Genomic DNA, 18,387 nt, shown 5'->3' on the forward strand with positions numbered 1-18,387 from the left:
CCTTCCCTTGGGTTTTTGTTTCTGGCATTTTATTTCTGGGTTCTGGGAACTGGTTTTTTTTCTCTGTCCATTTTAATAGTCTGCCCTGAGGATGTTGCAGATAGTTTTATATAAACGTTTTTTTCCCCAAGGTGCCTGGGTAGCTCCATCTGTTAGGCAGCTGACTTCAGCTCAGGTCGTGATCTTGGGGTCCTGAGATGGAGCCCCAAGTCCATGCTCAGTGGGGACCCTGCTTCTCCCTCTGCCCCTCCCCCACTCATGCTCTTTCTCTTTCAAATGAATAAATAAAATCTTAAAAAAAAAAAGGTTTCCCCCTGCATGGTTTTCATTGCCTCCAACTTGTTTTTTTTTTTTCCTTTCTTTCCTGTGTGTGCGTCTGTCCTTCACATGAGACTCTTTCCTTAAATGTGTAGTGACCCCAAGCACTTTGTGCCCCTACTTAGGAGTGGTTCTGTAAACAGTGATGGGAAAGCTGTATGAGGGGCGGTGCGGAAACGTCTACACGGCAGGCCAACAGAGAGAGATGGCCTGGGGCTGCCTCACTGGGGAAGCCCGGCTGTCGGTATATTTTGTTTTTTTCTTCTCAGCCTGTTAGGTTCTTCAGTGAAAGTTCTTCATTTCCTTCCTGAGGGCTCTTCCTGACTGCTGGGGCCTGGGAGCCACCCATGGGATGGAGACGGGGAGGGCCGACTAACTGGAGCCCATCACTCTGGGTCTCGCCCTCCTGTTCTGGGGATGGTGTTCCCACCCACGGCAGGGCAGGTGTCCTCAGCCTGGAGTGCCTCTCTCCCAGCCCTCCTGGAGAACCAACTCCAGGGTTACACCACAGAGACGGAGGGTGGTCAGACTCGACATGAGGTTGTTCAGGAGATCTGGGACCTCGCTGCTTTTCAAGCTGACCTTCCACCAGTTCTCCTGGTTTTGGCTCCTGTTTTGCCCTCATTTCCAAAGATAAGTGGTCTTGCCAATTCCTGAACCTTTGGTGGGAGGTGGGGGTGCTGCTTTGCAAAGCAGACAGATTTTTGTGCTCTCCTAGTGCTGGCTTGGAATTGAGCTCTCTGGGGTTTGCTGAGTCAGCTACCTCTTGCCCATTTGTTTTCTAGTATCCAGAATGCTGTGATGGTAGCTGTCTCCTGTCCCTTCCACCTAGCTGTGTTCACACCTTCAAAAGCACCTGTCAGTGCTCTTTACTGGAGTTGTGGGTTTTTTTTTTTTTTTTAAAGATTTATTCATATGAAAGACACAGAGAGAGAGAGAGCAAGACAGAGAACGAGCAGGTGAGGGGGACAGGGAGAAGCAGACTCTCCGAGGGGCTCGATCCCAGGACCCTGGGACCATGACCTGAGCTGAAGGCAGGCACTTAACCGACTAAACCACCCAGGCGCCCCTGGAGTTGTGGGGTTTTTAAACCTGTCATCTTTAACTAGAAGTTTGCATTTAACTTTTGATTTTTTTATTAATTTAGGAGGTATTATAAAGTGTGCGTTTTTTAAAATTTGAGAGAGAGAGAGAGAGAGCACACGCCCATGTGCATGACAGTGGGTGGGGGCAGAGGGAGAGGGAGAGAGAATCTCAAGTAGACGCCCCCTGAGCACAGAGCCCAATGCGGGGCTCAACTCGCGACCCTGAGATCATGACTTGAGCCAAAATCAAGAGTTGGATGCTTAACCAACTGAGCCACCCAGGCGCCCCATGAAGTATATGTTTTATTTCCACATGTATAGAACTTCTCTCGTGCGCGCACACACCCTCACTATCATTTTGTTCTTAATTTATAAGTCTTTCTTTTGCAGTATATTCAGTGAATGTGTCTCTATAATTTCACTTTTTGAAAAAAATGGGAGGACAATGAGTATTGTTTTTCTTTGTTTATGTATCCTTCAAAGCTATGTCACTCAGAACATAAACATTTGCAGCTGCTCTATTTTCTCAGTATGTTATTTGTATTATTATGAAATACTTCTCGTTGTTCCCCTTTGTTCTTATCACCTTGAATTCTATTATTTCTGATTTTGATGTTGCTAAATCTGCTCTCTTTTTGCTTGCTTGATGCCTTATCTTTTCTCCATTGTTCTGTTTTTTAACCTTTCTGTGTTCTGTTCTTTTTTAAAGACAATTTTCCCCCGTCTTTTAAGATTCAGGTGAATCTGACTGAGTCCCATTTGTTATGATGACGGCAATGGTTGTACCTATTCCTTGCCATCCCATTTGCTTGTTTTTTTCTTTTCTATTTACCTTCCCCTCTTGTTTTTTTTTCCTTCCTCCCATTTTCTGCCCACTTGTTGAACTGATCGCATTTAATTTGTTACATTCTTTTTCCATCCTATGTTTTGAAAGACATACTTTCCATTTCTATTCAAAGCCAAGAGACCCACAAGTGCAGGACCTGGATGTCAGATCACTAGACTAAAAGTGAGTTCTCGAACTGCAGAAATGCACCGGGTTGCTCAACAAAGAGTGTGGCGGGAGGTTCCATGGCTCAAGAAACATTTCCAGCTGAAGCGAAAACCACTAAGATGCAAAAACTTGGAATCTTATCTTAGGGAATACATAACGTCTGTCTGCTGACAGGCACTAGGAAAAGCAGGAAGGACAGGGGCACATTTCCAGGTTCCGTTCTAAACACCTTTGCCTAGTCTTCCCATCTGACCTTGTGCAGCCGCTTTGCTTCCATCTCAAATTTTCCCCATCTCTATGCTCTTATGTTCTCTGCTGGTCTTTCCGCTAGTTAGAAGGGGGCAGGGGAAGTGATAGGGCTTTGAGAGAGAACAAGAATATGGGCTGAGAGTCATCCCCGTCATGGGTTATGTGCTCTGGGCAGCATCGAGGGTAGCTGGACGCCCCTGCTCTCCACAATTACGTCTGCTAGACAGATGACAAGCTGTCTGTCAGGACAGTGCTTACAGCCTGGGCCCTTCTGTCACTGTAAACAGTGAGCAGGGCACATTTTTCCAGGAACCAGATATTGAGAATTAGTCCATTACATGTAGTTCATGCAATTAAGTGGAAATGTGTGGGCTATTTTGCCAGCAGGCATGCGGGTTTGAGATCATACTGTAGAAGCTAAATGAGTCCAATTTAACCAACCGTCTCCTTGAGATTGGGAACCTGTGCAACAGGGCTACCATCAGGTTTTGTGGGGGAGGGGGAATTATGGGAAGAAGTCGTGTCCCAAGAGGATTTGGAGGTGTCAGCCAGGCCCAGAGAGGTCAAAACAGGGGAGCTGGGCATGATGCTGATATCTGTTGGGAGACCCAGGGGCCTTTTAGAGATCCAATGGCTCTCTGGCAATGAATGCCCTGGTTTAGTTTGGATTGGGCCCCAGGCTCCTCCTGTGCTCAGGCTGATGACTGGGGGTATGGACGCTACCATATTGTTAGCTGTTTCCACCAGAAGCCACTGAAGTCTGGAAAAGTTGGTGGGTGAGGGAGAGAAGTGTCCAGTTTAGGAAATCCGGGAGACAGAGCTTCATCATGGAGCTGCAGCTGATGGGCGAGGGCCACCTCAGGCTCACCATAAGGAATGTGTGGCGAAGCCTGGGGCAGGGGTCCACACATGGCCTGGGCCAACTCAGTGTGATCCTTTTGTCCACTGGGCTCGCCCAGCATTAACACACAGTTCTCCCAGGAGATGGTGCCATGGCTGGGCCAGGAGGGGATGACGGTAGGGGCCACAGACAGGGCCCCTAGAGGGTGGGGGCCCTGGCAACTTTCCCAGTCATCGGAGTGATATATCACTAACAGGTCAGGCAGGAAAACTAAGAGTTCACTGAAGGGCGAAGGGGGGTCTTCAACACAAGAAGTAAAGGCCAGAAGGAAAATGGTGGTGGGCAAGCCAGAAATGTGGTGTCCAATCTGGAGAGTGGGCTCAGCGATAGGGCCGGGGAGGCAGGGAGCAAGGCAAAGGCAGGGCTGAGGAAGCATGAGGGTACCCACCCATGGGCTAGGATTTGCAATCAGATCTGTATATGGTCTATAATCTGACCCTTAGCACATTTCTGTGATGTAGGGAATAATGTCTCCAGTTAGTAGTGATAAAACCAAAAGTAAAACAAAAGTGACTTGTCCCAAGTCATAAAGCTAGCGTGCTAGACCTCATTCAGATCAAATGCAGATCTGCCTGACTCCAAAGTTTCTATTTGTTCTACTCGACCTCTCTGGGGTCGTTTCCCTTCCTTATGCAACCGGGGAGGCTGGACAAGATCAGGATTTCCGGGGAGGCTGGACAAGATCAAGATTTCCTAAACTATAGTTCAGATCCAGCTTCACGATTTGTGTCCAACCCACTTCTCTCTGTTGGCATTCATGTAAAAGTTTTCCTTAAAGAATCTCACACTTGTTATTTATTTATTTTTTAATGTGGTAAAATCTACATAACATATAACTTACCGTTTTAAGCATTTTTTTTAAAAGATTTTATTTATTTATTTTGACAGAGAGAGAGACCGCAAGAGAGGGAACACAAGCAGGGGGAGTGGGAGAGGGAGAAGCAGGTTTCCCACAGAGCAGGGAGCCCAATGCGGGGCTCGATCCCAGGACCCTGGGATCATGACCTGAGCCGAAGGCAGACGCTTAACGACTGAGCCACCCAGGCGCCCCCCGTTTTAAGCATTTTTAAGTGTGAGGCCTGCTGAGACATGCACAGGGGCACTAAGTACCTCCACATTGCTGTGCAACACTTTTTGATTTTTTTTTAAAAGATTTATTTATTTATTTTAGAGAGAGACAGAGAGAGCGAGCACGCAAGCATGGCGAGGGGCAGAGGGAGAGAGAGAATCCTGAAGCAGACTCCCTGCTGAGCATGAAGCCTGACACGGGGCTCGATCCCATGACCGAGAGATCATGACCTGAGCTGAAATCAAGAGCCAGACGCTTAACCGACTGAGCTACCTGGGCGCCCCAACGCTTTTTGATTTTAACTTAGATACATTTTAGAAGGGAAAACGTGGTATCACTGTCATGGATGGAGACCAGTATCACTTTCCACAAACAGAAGTTAACCGTTAGAATAATAGCGAAGACAGAATGTTATGCACTATTACCACTGAAGGCTCGGGAGTGAGGCCTGCTCCTTCCCACCCCCGTCTCCATTTTTTAAGGGAGGGTCCCAAATGCTGGAGATGGTTAAACAGATGCTAGCACCCAACTGATGCTTCCCCTTGACATACTCAGAAAAATTGAAAGAGGGGTGGGAAGGTCATCCATCCTCCTACTGTGATGGCCACGTGATCTCAGGCTGTGCCCAGGTCCCTTCTCCCACTTTGCCCATCACTGAGCACGCTCTTGGCCCCCCAGGTCCCAGCTCCACACTGTGAGGCCTGCTGAGACGTACACAGGCTCCCACCCACCTAACTCCAGACCAGGTGGATCTTCCAGTACTGGCCAAACACGGAAGCAGCCACTGAGAAGCAGAGGCACTGGACACGGGGGCTCCACAGTAAGCCAGATTTCAGTTTGAGGTTAGAATTGTCTTGGGTACCCATGTCCTTGGACAGTGGAAGTAACAGGGATGTTACCAAGAGGCTGAAAAGAACCCAGGGAAGACTTGCTTTCCTAAGCTGTGCAGAGATGCTCTCTACCAACATTATATGGAGACACGTTCATTACTCGAGCTGTGGATTTGCTTCAGTAAAATAAGCCAGGATGCCCGGAACATGGGGGCTGAGAATAAAAACCACTTTGGAAATCCTGATGAGGTGCCACTTGTGAGTGAAGTCAGTGGCTTGGGGGCTTGAGGAGCAGAGGCCCAGACAGGAGGATCTCTCTGCCTTCTCCCCTCTCCTGGGCATGGTTAGCCCTCCCTTGGGCCCTGCCATGATGGCCCAGGACACAAGACACATGCCTCTCACCTGGGGCTTGGTCTCATCTTTGTCCTTGTAGTAGAAAAGCTGATCCCCACGCAGCACGAACCAGCGCTGCTGCCAGTTCTTCATGATGCTCCTCTGCTTCTTCAGCCAGCCCTCCTTCAGCACGGGGCCCAGCCTGCGGGGACAGGGCAGCCGCCCCGGGCTGCGGCTCTGTTCCCCCATCACCAGGCTTTTGGAGCGAGCTGGAAGCCAAAAACACACACAGTGAGTGTGAAGGACGCGTGACCCCCCCATTCTGGCATCCCCTCTACCCTGTGGCCAAGGCATGGGAGCCTAGGCCAGCAGGACATGATGGAGCCTGGCATACACCCCCTGCATTCCAAGGGGCACGGGCTGGAACACCTCAGCAGCAGCAGCAGCTGCCTAGGGGTATCCACCTGGGCTAGGGGCACAGCCTGACCGTCCAGTTAGCTTCTGCTATGTCTCTAGCTTCCTAGGTTCTTCATTTCCCCCGGTTTGTTCATCCATCCATGCATCCGTGCATGTATGCACACATCCATCCACCCACCCACCAATGCATGCATCTATCCACAAATCCATCCATCCATCCATCCATCCATCATCTTTCCATTTGTTCAATGGTTCATCCATGTACTCATTCAGCAGCTATTTATTGAGTTACCTGTATGTGTCAGCACTGTTCAAGGTGTGAGGGATACAGCAGTGAAATAAGGAATAGATAAAAATCTGAGTCTTCCTGGAGCTCACATTCCACCAGGGTTTCTGTCACTCAGGCCCCGAGGGAGCTGGCCCCATCAGTCCCCCTCCCTGGTTTCTGCATGGCACCCTTCTCTGGAGGCATCAGACTTGAACACCATTGCCCCGAACCCCCAAAGCTACCCTGTTGCTTCGCTGGGATCATCTTGGCAGAGTGGGTCTAGACAGCGGGGCCTCTGACTCAGCTGCTGGTCGTAACTTGTTAGTGGCTCCCTGGCCGGGCAAAGGGGCCGTCTCTCCGACCTCAGCGTCTCGGAGTGCCCACGAGCCCGTCTGCCCGGCAGGCTTCCTCTGCTCCCCACTTGACGCCACTGACCGGCACCCTGCCAGGACTGGTACTGCCCTTCCCAGTAGGTCCCCTACTGACCCTCCTCTAGCCCATCACTTCCCCCTCTCCTTTGTCTCAGGAAAAGCTCCTCTCCCCTCCCTGGCCAGTATCAAGCGTAGTGTGGCAGTGGTAGCCGGGAGGAGCCATCCTGGACTTACGAAGGACAGTTCTTCTAAATGTAATCACACGTGTAATTCTTAGTCCATGGAGCCTAACTTCTGACCAGAATGCATGTTCCCTGTGACCCACAGTTCTGGCGTTGTACGATTCTGTGTGTGTGTGTGCGTGTGTGTGAGCTCCTCCCATTACACCAGTGACCTCAGTTCCCTAAGCCTGGCCTACCCCCTGCCCATGCTGTCCCACTAACCTGGACCTTTCTTCCATCCCTTTCTCACTCAACTCCTGGCTTTGGATGCTTGGTGAGCTCCAGCTCAGATACTTCTTCTGCAGAACCTTCCTTCTGAATCTCCTCCAGAGAATCATCCCCTCCCCTACCAGGACTTGTGACCCTTGGCTCGCCATTATCTGGGGCTGCCTTTCTGCCCCAGCAGACTGAGGTGCATGGTGGGGAGGACATGATGTCTTACCCAGTTCTACATGTGTGGCCCTCACCACGTGCTGCTCAGGGAATGGATGTAAGTCATGCTTGTCAAACATGACCGGCTACTTAGGCCCACCCTAATTAGTAGGTATGTCTGCATCTTACCATGGCATTAAATGTGCCATGACACTCAACTGCTTGCCGAGGAGATCGTATAGTTCGGTGGTCCCCAGCTTTGCCTCGAGTGACATATGGCCTGGGATCCAATCCTGAACCGGCCACTTTTACAGGAGCGAAAAATAAGGAGGCCATCCCATGGGCCCTGCTCTAGAAGGGGTCAGCTCATCAACAGCAGGGGGATTAAGGGGAGACATCATCCTCTCTGCCACCCTGAGCCACTGTGATAGCCCAGACTACGTCAGTCCGCACCTTCTCCACCTTGATTCCCCGTTGCCCTCCCTTGGCTGCGGTGAGGCAGTGCTCAATGTTTCAGCCTTGTCTTGGCTGTGCTTCTGCCCAGAGAGCAAGCAGCCTGTTTCCAGGCTCACTCTAATGCACAGAAGAGGGACTGTCGATCCCTGAGGGCAGAGGGTCTTTCTCAGAGACTAAAGGGAAGGCAAATCAGAGAAGGCAGGTGGTACGACTCAGGTCCTCCTTCCAGGGAAGTGGCCCACCTCTGAAGCCCTGCGCCAAGGGCTGAGCTTCACTTGCTCTTGAACTCACAGGCTGCTCCCTACCTTTGCTCCCCACCTTTCTGCAGGTCCTGGTCCCCATGAGTACCAATGCGTACTAGATTAAACTCTACTTCCCTCCTTTATTTCTGTGGCTATTTACTATCCCTGTGAGTTACCTAAAGATTCCCTCATCACTGGGTATTTGGAGTCCTTCCAATGTTAGTGATTTAATTAAAGAGACAATGGGGTCCATTTGAAGAAATACAAGATCATGGCCAGCTCTGTGAATTGTCTGTGCCTCAGTGTGCTGATGGGCAAGCTGGGGGCGTGGGGGAGGGCGATACCTGACCCTGTGGAGTGAGCTGGGGGAGGAGAGATGGCCACGTCTGGCAGAGTGCGTGGCATGGACATGGTGTCCCGTCACTGGTTACCATGGCAGCGAGGATCCTGCTAATGGAAATGGTGCAGCGGGCGTCCCCATGCAGAACTGTTTTCTGGAGATGGGTCCCCAGGGTGGACTCACGGGACAGAAGGCATGGACTTTTCTACAGCTTTTAGCTGGTTAGGTGCCATTACACCCTTCCCTCTAAAAATGGCATGTGGATATATTACAACTCACAAAATTATACTAGTGTAGTACTTGTTTCATAGCCATCAACACGAAATGTCATAATTTGAATATTCCTACTCCATAATTTAGTGGCATGAAATGACACTTAGTTACTGTCTTAGCTCACCCTGTTACCGGGATACTTATCGGGGGACATCTTTGCATCGGCTCCCACTCCCTGTATAAAGCTTCTGCTCGCTCCCTTTGCCCACTTAACCGATTGCCCCTGGTTGGAAGAGCTGGCTGGGGGTGCGGGAGCAGCTGGGGTCCTTGTAGTTCTCCTGGTCACCTGGACCCCCTTCGCCTCTTGAATGAGCCTTAGTAATTCTCTAGAAGTGTCCCTGCAGCCCTAGAAAAGCTGCCCTTCCATTTCCAGGTGCCCAGAGCACCACGCCCGGGGTCTGCGCTGCGCTCCGCCTCGGCTCCGCACCTCAGCTGTTCTGCAGGAAGAAGCGCTTGGGCCGAGCTGCTGGCAGACAGCCGGGGGCCTGTGCCCAACACGACCCCACAGCATCGGGAAGGACCTCTTTGCTCCCAGGACTGCACCTGCCCATCCATCTCTCGTCCCATCTCAAGCTGTGCAGGGGCTGGAGCAGGGCTGGATTCACCGGACACTGACTGATCCCCTTCCAGGGCCCGGGGCTATATGGGGCCCTAGCGGCTTGGGCACTCAGGTTACCCCAACCCCAGTATTCTGGTGGAGTCTGACTGAGGACTGAGGTGGGAGAGGGGACTAGGTGTGTCCCCTAGTTACTGAGTTTTCTTCCCTGGGTCTCAGTTTCTTCATCTCTAAAATTCCTTTAATGGGTTGAGGATCAATGGTAAAATGAAGTCAGCAGTGCTAGGCTTTTGTTTTTTAATTACTTGAGATTTCTAACATGAGCCTTGACGGAACCTTGGCCCCTGTGGGTGAAGAATGGAGGGGGTGCGTTGGCTCAGGCCTCCTGTCTATTTGCATATTCTCCTCTTCCTCTTCTTAGGGAATCTGTAAAGACTGTGTAGGTCCTTCCACCCTTCTAAAGACCTTCTGGGGTCTCTAGTGGGGAATCTGGCTTTATGGAATGTTCTAGTGGCACATCTCTGGTTCTGTCTATTGTCTTCTAGTACAACAGGACCTGAAAGGGTCTCATTTGACAAGAGCATAGCACCGGTAGGACCCAGAATACACCTGCCCTTCCTTCCCTACCCCCTATAACATCTTGAACAGGGCCAGCACATAGTAGGAGCTCAATAAAAATTCAGTGACTCATCAGTGCACCCCAACACTGAGGAATGCTGGGGAGCCCTCAGCCGGGCCCTGGGCCATCTCTGCAGAGACAGTCTCTATCCAGGCCTGTCTGCCCAGGAAGGCTGAGCTCTCAGAGCACAGAACAGTGGAAGCTGAGCCTAGTGGACAGCAGATGCCCAGCAAGAAATAAATGACTGCAGTGTGAGTGATCTGCTGTTCCCTCCTAGGCCCTGGGCACCACCCTCCCGAGGGCTGCAGGTATGGAGGAGGCAGGCAGGGGGCTTGGGGCTTGTTTCCTGGGGCAACGGGGTTGGATCTGTCCTGCACTGGTCTCTGAGTAGATCCCTGCCTGCCCTGCCCCAGGCCCCCTCAGAAGACAGGAAGAACCAGCTCCCGCGGCCTCATTCACCGGCAGATGCTGCTTAGGCTGCCTGACCAGCCCAGGCTTTCCCCCAGCTGATCAATCACAGGGATACCATTTCTTATAAGGCCAATTGAGTGTCTTGAAAGGAAAATAATCATTGTTATGATTTATTAATAACCACTGTTCCTGTCCTCAGCATTTCCTTGAGTCAACTCATTCAGTGCTTTAAATGCTTAGGCAAAGCTTTCAACTCAAGCAGCCTGGACATTCTGAGGCTCCAGACCTGATGCAAGTTTCCCGAGAGGGCCCAGGAGCAGGCCCAGGGCTAGCTCGTGACTTCGGGGGAGGAGGGTGCCCTCCGCCCTCCTCCCAGTCAGGGCTCTTCTGCTCACATAACAACCATTCACTCATTCATTCATTCATTCATTCATTCATTTCTGCCTTCCAAATCTACGGAACTCCTCCAGGTACAGCGCAGTACCCTGAGTTTTTGGTGTTTCCCGGGAGCACCCCCACACACTTGCAAACACACACTCATGCATGCACACCCTCTCACACACTCACACACTCATGTACATACACACTCTTACACACACACACACACACATACTGGCAAACATACACACACTCATGCACACAGAGCTCCCCACGAGGGAGCAGGGTCCCCTACGTCTTCACAGTCCTTATTCCCGGGGAGACGTCAGAACTCCAAGTGGAGGAAACGGAAGTTAAGTGCCCCAAGGTTCATGTGGTATTAGATAAGGGCAAAGCGGGTACAGCATCAAGGTGTTGCTAGGACAAAATGAGAGGCGGGGCTGGCCCACCAGGCCCTGATTCACACCTGTGCCTACCAAGCAAGTGGGGAGATTTCATTTCTCAGAGCTGAAGAAATGAAAGATGTGAACAGGTAACGTACACAACAGGAAATAAGAATGGCCAATCGAGATGTGCAGAGATGCTGAATTTCGGGAGTAATCAACGAAGTGCAAACTAGAGCCAGAAGATAATACAGCACTGTGTACCTTTAGGCAGGTAAATTTTGTAAAGTCTGTTAATGTTGTGAGTAATTTTAAGCCACTGCACAGAGGGTAACTGGGCTGTATCTATTAAAGTTAAAAACATGCACAGTCTATAACCCAGCAATTCTGCCTGTTGCCCGTGTCCTCCAAGAAAGAACCATGAGTGCACAGGCAGGCAGTCACCCACAGGGATGCCCTTGGAGCTCTCTGTGTGATCCCTAAAAATGTGGAAACCCCAAATGGCCAACAGTCTGAAGATGGCCACATAGACTGTGCTGTTTTCATGTTGTAAGATACTTTGCAGAAGTTAAGCAGAACGAAGTGAATGTATGTAAGCTAACATGTTTAGTCCCCCTTCTTATCAAGCACCTCAGAAGACGTGTCTTCAGTCCCTTTTCTCTAATTCCTCTCTTGGTCCCTTTTCTTTTTAGTAAAATATATATAACATGAAATTTACCATTTTAGCCATTTTGAAGTATACAGTTCAGGGGCATTCAGTCCGTACACATTGCTCAGTAACCATCACCACCATCCAGCTCCAGAACTTTCTCATCATCCCAACTGCTCCCTGTTCTTCTTGGACCCCACCCAGTCAGGTTTCCCCTACTCTGCTCCACTCAGACTGCTCTTCTCGAGGCTGCAGTGACCTTCACGTGGCTCAAGTCAACAGTCAAGTTAGCCCTCCCATTCCTTGAACCCTGGTGGTACTGGATCCAGTTGGTAACCTCCTTCCACCCTGGGGCTCTAAGACCATGCTCCCTGACCCTCCCCTCCTTCACTGGCCATGACACTGTCTCACCTTCCTGCCTCTTAGTCCAGAGCCCAGGGCTTGTCCTTGGACTCCATTTCTATCCACACTCAGTGTCTCAGGGATCTGTTCCTGTCTCAGGGGTTTAAACACCATCCGTGGGCACAAGGTGCCTGTGCAGAGACCCACCTCTCTGTCACGCTGTCTACAGGACACTGCCAATGTCACATGCCCGAAGCGGAACCCCCAGGCTTTCCAGGCCCTGACCCTACTCCTCCCGTGGTCTCTGCCATCAGTCAGTGGAAACACCATCCTCAGCCTGCCATCATTTCTCACCTGAATTCCTGCTGGAACCTCTTCTGCAGGCTGTCACCCTGCCACCCCCTCTGCAGCCTCTAACAGGCAGCCAGACAGCGTTTTCAAAGATGGGAGTTAGAGCATATTGCTCCCTATGGAAGCCCTATGGGACTCCCCGTTTTGCTCAGAGTAAAAGTCAGAACCATCAGTACAGCCTACAGGGGTCCCCTGGCCCCGGCCATGCGACCTCCCTGGCTTTCCCATGCTTTCCCAGCCCTGGCCACCACACTGGCCTCTGCTGTCCCTCAGACCTGCCGGCAATGCGCCAGCCGCCAGCTCTGCACCTGCGCCTCCCCCCCACTGCCCCATCCCTGCAAGGCTTCTCTCAGCCCCTTCGTTCTGAACTCAATGCCACTTTCTCACTGAGGAAAGCCTGACCACCCTTTAAAAAGGCATCCCCAAGCCTCCCAGCTCCCCTTTCCTGCTTTGTTTTAACATTTACTTAAATTCTGTTATAGTGATGGAAGAAAGCAAGTTATAGCACAACACACAAAATGTAAACCTCTATTAAAAGGGAAGAAAAAACACAACCCCCAAACAAAGGACATCACATTGTATTTGTGGTGGGTGCGTGTATTTGCATAGAAAACACGTCACAGCCCTAATGGTGATTGTGGAGAGAAGACGGAGCTGTGGGGGGGGTGTGTTTCACACGGGGAAGGAACGCATGTGTTACTGAAAGTAAATGAAAATAAAAACTGCAAAATGAAAGAGTTCTTTTGGAATGGAACAGGATCCCCTTAGGAGATCTAAAATAACAAGTAAAATATCACTAGTTTGATAAATGTCTACAAATATTTATCTGGGACAAGCATCACACTAGGCTGTGGACCTCAACACAGACGAGGGAGGAGCTTCCAGACCGAACAGACCAGGACTCAGGCCCATCTGTGGCCCTTCCAGAGGACCAGATCAGGGGACCCCTCTCTGTGAGCCCTTCTGGTGGAGCCTGGGTCCTCTCCAGCCTATCTGCTCCCCCTCCACGTAAGGAGGGGCTCAGTGAGGGTGTGTGGGTCACTCACCCACCCAGTGTGCAACTACTGGGGCTTCCGGAAGTGCTGAAGCTTACAAATTGCTGAGAACACATCAAAAACACCTTAGATTGTGGTCATGTTGAAGCTTTGCCCGAATTCCCTTGGAAAACAATGTGCACCTCCCCCTCCCCCCCACCCCCCCGCATGCTACTGCTTTACTTCCAGCAGCTTACCCTGGGGTGGGTTTCAGGGCTGCAGGCCTGTTTTGGAAGCCTGCCCTGGGGCTCATGGAGATGGTTTTGCCGAGGCACTAGGAGAACCAGAAGTGCCTGGGAATTTACATGCCCCCAGCCACCAGCCCTTGGCCCAAGACTCCTGGGTGTGGGATCCTGAAAACTCCTGCAGCCTTGTTTCTAGTTGGAAGCCACTCAGAGGGGTAAAAAAGTGTAATTCACACTTTAAAGTTCCAGAGGCTCAGGCTGACACCTCCCTGGATTGGGCTTCTACCAAGCTTGGCTCTCTTCCCTGTCCTGCTCTCCCACCCTCTCACTGGTGTCTCCTGGGGGCACCTCTTTGATAAATGACTTCATGACAATCCTCATCTCAGGGTCTACTTAGGAGAACCCCACCTAACATACCCGATTGCTTTCCAAGCCTTTTGAATAGGCCTGTGGCTGCAGCATCGGCCTTGGGCAGCTGCTGGAGCATCTGGCCCGAGCTGTGCTCACTGGGGTTGGGCGCCCTGCAGCCGGCCTGGGGATGATTTTCCATCTGCAGCTCTGTAAGTGCAAGCCCAGGAGCATGGAAGAGTGGCCGCCCAGGAGCTAAAACATAATTGATTTATACAAGTCAATGGGATTTTAAAGCCAGGCTGGAAAACTAGCAAGATGGCTCTCAGAGTGGAATTGATTTAAAGGGTAAGTATTGAGGCTGAAAGATTGATTGAACAGAGAGGTGAGGTAATGGAAGGGGCAATCTGGAGGGCGGGACAAGACGGTTTCATAACGTTAATGCAATCTGCAGCCGAGGGCGAGGAGGCCTCGTCAGGTGCCCACGCTGTCCTGGGAATACGGACGGCTCGAGCCGCGGGGATTTATTCCACCAGGGTTCCTGAGTGTCCCCTACTTTTTTTTTTCCACTTGTTACCTAACATTCTTTCTGGACTCCATTTGGTCATCTGTTCTCTGTTAGGTCCCCCATCTAAAGGGCCTAGAGAAGCAGCCAGGCCCTCCTAACGGATCTCACTTCAGGGCCTGGAGGACGAAAGACAGCAAGGGAGAAAACCGACTCCCCGACATGTGAGAAGTACAAATTCTAAGATAGCGCTGAGGCTGTCTAGGAAGTTGGGATTTTTTCATAATGATTACTTTAATGATTAAAAAAAATCAATATAAAAGATCACATTCTTAAAAGTCATTTTTGTTGGCTCTTTCTGGGTCTGCCTCCCGGCTCCACTGGTGCTGGTCTTTGGCAAGAGGGAGCTGAAGGCAGAGAGACACCCAAACACCTTGATCTACGCTTCCCCGTAGCACGGCCCCTCAGATTCAGCTGGATCTGGCATTCATTGATCCATTCATGCAGGCCTCCTGGGCATCCACCCTGTGCTAGCCACGAGGGGCATGGAGATGAAAGGCATGGGCCTGCCCTGGCAGAGGGAGGGACAGGGGGAGCAGAGACACCCAAACGCAAGGTCTCATGGTCATCATGGCACATGTAAGGGGACATGCGAACACGTAGGCGGCAGGAGGAAGTCAGGCTGGGAGGTTGGGAGGCCAGTGGGGAGGCTGAAGCTGGGTAAAAGAATGGAATGAACATTGGAGGGGATCAGGTTATGCCCCCCAAAATATGCCACTTGCTGATGGCAATATGGCCATATGGCACATTGATTATTTTGAGTTGCAGGCAATTGAGAAATAGCAAACACCGAAGGAGCTCTCTTTCTTCCCCCTTTCTGCCTAAAAGAAGGGTATGTATTTCCTTTATAGGTGCCTCTCCTACTCCTGTAAAGGAAGAGGAGAGTGAGACTCTAATTGTCATCTGAATAACAAAACCTTGCTAAATAACCTTATCTATCATACACTTCCTAATCACCATCCCACAATGTACTGCCCCTGGGATTTAACTGCCTTTCCTCCTGTTACTGGGTCTTCTGTCAGTTTAATTAGCAGGTCCCAGATTCCGAACTTAAGAGGGTAGAGGAAAAGTTTTTCATCCCCTGCACTATGAAAGGCCAGGAGAAGAAGGGGTGTGGCCAGCAGGGGGCACAGGAAGCCATGCAGGATGAGAGAGCATGAGGTCAGACCTGGGAACTCTGGCTCCCCGGCTCGTAACACTGACTCTCACAGGACCCACATCTCTCCCCTAGAACAGACTATACTCTAACCCCTCCTGCTCAAGACTAATGAAAAAACTCTTCCTCTGAGAAAGACAAGCCTGATGGACCTCCATCCATTTCTATCTACAAGCTGGACCTCCAACCACCGTCACAGTGATGTCGCTCTTGCTGGGTCTCCTTTGAAGAGGCCGTGCCTTAGCCATCACTGACATGGGTATGAAGTGGAGACGAGGAGAAGGTCTCTGTGAGCCAGGGCTCTGCCAGATCTCCAGCTTCACCTCCCACTCACACCACATACCTTATTCTTTCCAGCCAATGACTGGTCCCCACATGGGTCATTTGATGCCACATCTTTGCATTTCAGTCCTTGCTGGCCTGATGAGTCCTGACTCACTCTTGAGGCATCAGTGTAACTGTTTCCTACCACGTGAAGACTCCTCTAGGAGCTTCTCAAAGCAGAGGGGTTGACTTCCATCCATTATGCTGCCGCCATGACTGGCATACACATCTGCCAGATATCTCTGCGCCATATTGATTTGTGAGCTTCTCATGGCCAAGGAAGGTGCCCTCCCTGGGCCTGGACCCCCACACTGTGGCACAGAGCCTCTCAATAAATGCTTGCTGAGTGAATGAACGAACATGAGACAGGAATCCTCAAGTTCAAAGAAGATGGGGAAGATCAAATCCAAGAGACCTTGTGCCTCTGTAGATGATCTTCTTGGTTTGGAAGAAATCTGCCAACAGGATTTCTCCTACCCTCGGCCTGTTTTCATCCAATTATAAAGTTAAAGGGCATGAGATCATTGATTCCATTTCCATAATCGGAGAAGTGATAAGCAAGGAGACAAAGCTCAGAGCCGAACCATCATTTTCCTACTTTTCCTAGTTTGACGGTTGGTCTGGAGAGGCTATGTGAGGTCACAGAAGGGGTACAGAGTTTGGAGGTCTGAGGCCTGTTGGCCTCTTGCAGTCCCAGATTTCCATATAAAATCGGAGCAAAATACAAATCCTATCTACCTCTCAGACTTTGGTGAGGATGAAATGAAGGGTATTTTGAAAGTGCTCTGGAAAGGGAGAGGTGCTGAGTGATTGGTGGTTAGTACTGTTTTTTTATTACTGCTGGCTGAGCGCCTTGGAAGCCTCTCTCCTCTCTCTGCACCTTGTGCCAGAGCACCTGGCCCCAGCCTCGCTACCTCCAGTTCTGTTAAGATCAGCAGGCCATTCACCAGGAGCCTGGGATCGGTGGAGTCAATGTAATTCAGTATCGATTATAAATTTCATTTCTGTCTGCCTACAAGCCATTAGCTTAGATCAATATATTCTCTACCCTTGGTTAAGTAATCATTGAGGCTGTTGATGATTTCAGCAGAGTCAGGGCATGTCCCTGGCTGTCTTGGTGGGGGAGATTAAGGCAGTCTTCTGGCCCAGGCCTACCTAACCCAATTCAGGCCTGTCTTGCAAATAAATCATTTATTCCCACCTCCAAACAGTAAGATCATGGCCAGCTCTCTTAGTTCTCTGGGGCCAGAAGTCCAGGCTGGAGCTCCTCTGGCCCAGCATCTGGTAGTGTCCTGTGTCCTAAGAGTGTTGGTGTTATGAACTTTGGGCATCTTCTAAAGGTGAAGACCTCAGTTTTCCCATCAGCTGGGATCTGGGAGGAGAGGCAGGAGAAAGGAGGCTTGGGTTCACAGTGCATCTCTCCAGGACACACTCTGGGGGCTGGAGCAGTGTCCAGAAGCAGGGGAACCTAGCTGGTAGCAGCTGAGTGCTCCGAGTAGATGGGCTCTGCACAACAGCCCCGCTGTCCCCTCACCCCCTCCCAGGTGGGAAACGCCATTGCCCCCAGAGCATTTACTGGACAGTGGCTCTCTCCTTGTTCTTACCCACTCCCTGCAGACACACTGCCCACACTGCAGTGAGCATCAGTGTCTGACACTCCATCCAGCCACATCACTCCCTTGTTTAAAGCCCTACCTGGATGTGGGACGGGTCTCTTCCCTGGGCTACATCACCATTTTCCCCCTGCCTTTCAGCATTGCTGCCATACCCAGGGGCCCACAGCTTGCCCAGGGCCTGTGCCTCTGGTCTTGACTCATGAGGCTTTCTCTGCCCAAGAAGGCTTCTTTCCTGTTGCCCGCAGAGGGCCCTACTGCATAAATAAGGAAGTGCACAATGGCGTTCAAGAGCCTTTGGGTTTTGAACCCCAGCATTGCCACTCCTGGCCCATACTCTTCCTGGCTGTGAGTTCTTTTAGCTCTCTAGGACTCAGTTTCCTCATCTGGCCAATGGTGGCCTCTCACTAGGGGTCTTTTGAAGATGAAAGGAGATTCCCCACAGGGTAGTTGTCATAGGACATAGAAATGGAGACTCCAACAGAGCACAGAGACTCGAGAGATGTGACCTTCTAAACGAAGGCCAGACCAAGAAGCACACTTTCAAAGAGGTGGGCGAAAATCAGCTCTGCAGCCCTGGGATGGACGTGGAAATATTGAAGTGGTCTTGCATTTTGCAAATGAAAGTGACTCTAGGGCAAATCATCACCCAAGAGTGGCCAGAGTTGTCACGGGGCCTTACCCAGGCAGGGACAGGGGCAGGCCTGGTCCCCTGGTACGGTGGCAGGCACGAA

At 50.9% G+C, this 18,387-nt stretch overlaps 1 protein-coding gene across 6 annotated transcripts in view; it reads right to left on the reverse strand.

Annotated features, from left to right (window-relative positions):
* The window catches only part of ARHGAP22 (Rho GTPase activating protein 22), a 169,092-nt gene that overhangs the window by 110,790 nt on the left and 39,915 nt on the right, over nt 1-18,387 (reverse strand). For all 6 annotated transcript variants that reach the window (XM_035023620.1, XM_035023640.1, XM_035023650.1 and 3 more), the window contains exon 2: nt 5,849-6,048. In XM_035023620.1, the coding sequence (XP_034879511.1) occupies nt 5,849-6,048 (200 nt within the window). The remainder of the gene's footprint in view (nt 1-5,848; nt 6,049-18,387) is intronic.

Source organism: Mirounga leonina, unplaced genomic scaffold (genome assembly GCF_011800145.1).
Source record: "Mirounga leonina isolate KUSES-001 unplaced genomic scaffold, KU_Mleo_1.0 Mir_114, whole genome shotgun sequence".
NCBI classification, from domain to species: Eukaryota; Metazoa; Chordata; class Mammalia; order Carnivora; family Phocidae; genus Mirounga; species Mirounga leonina.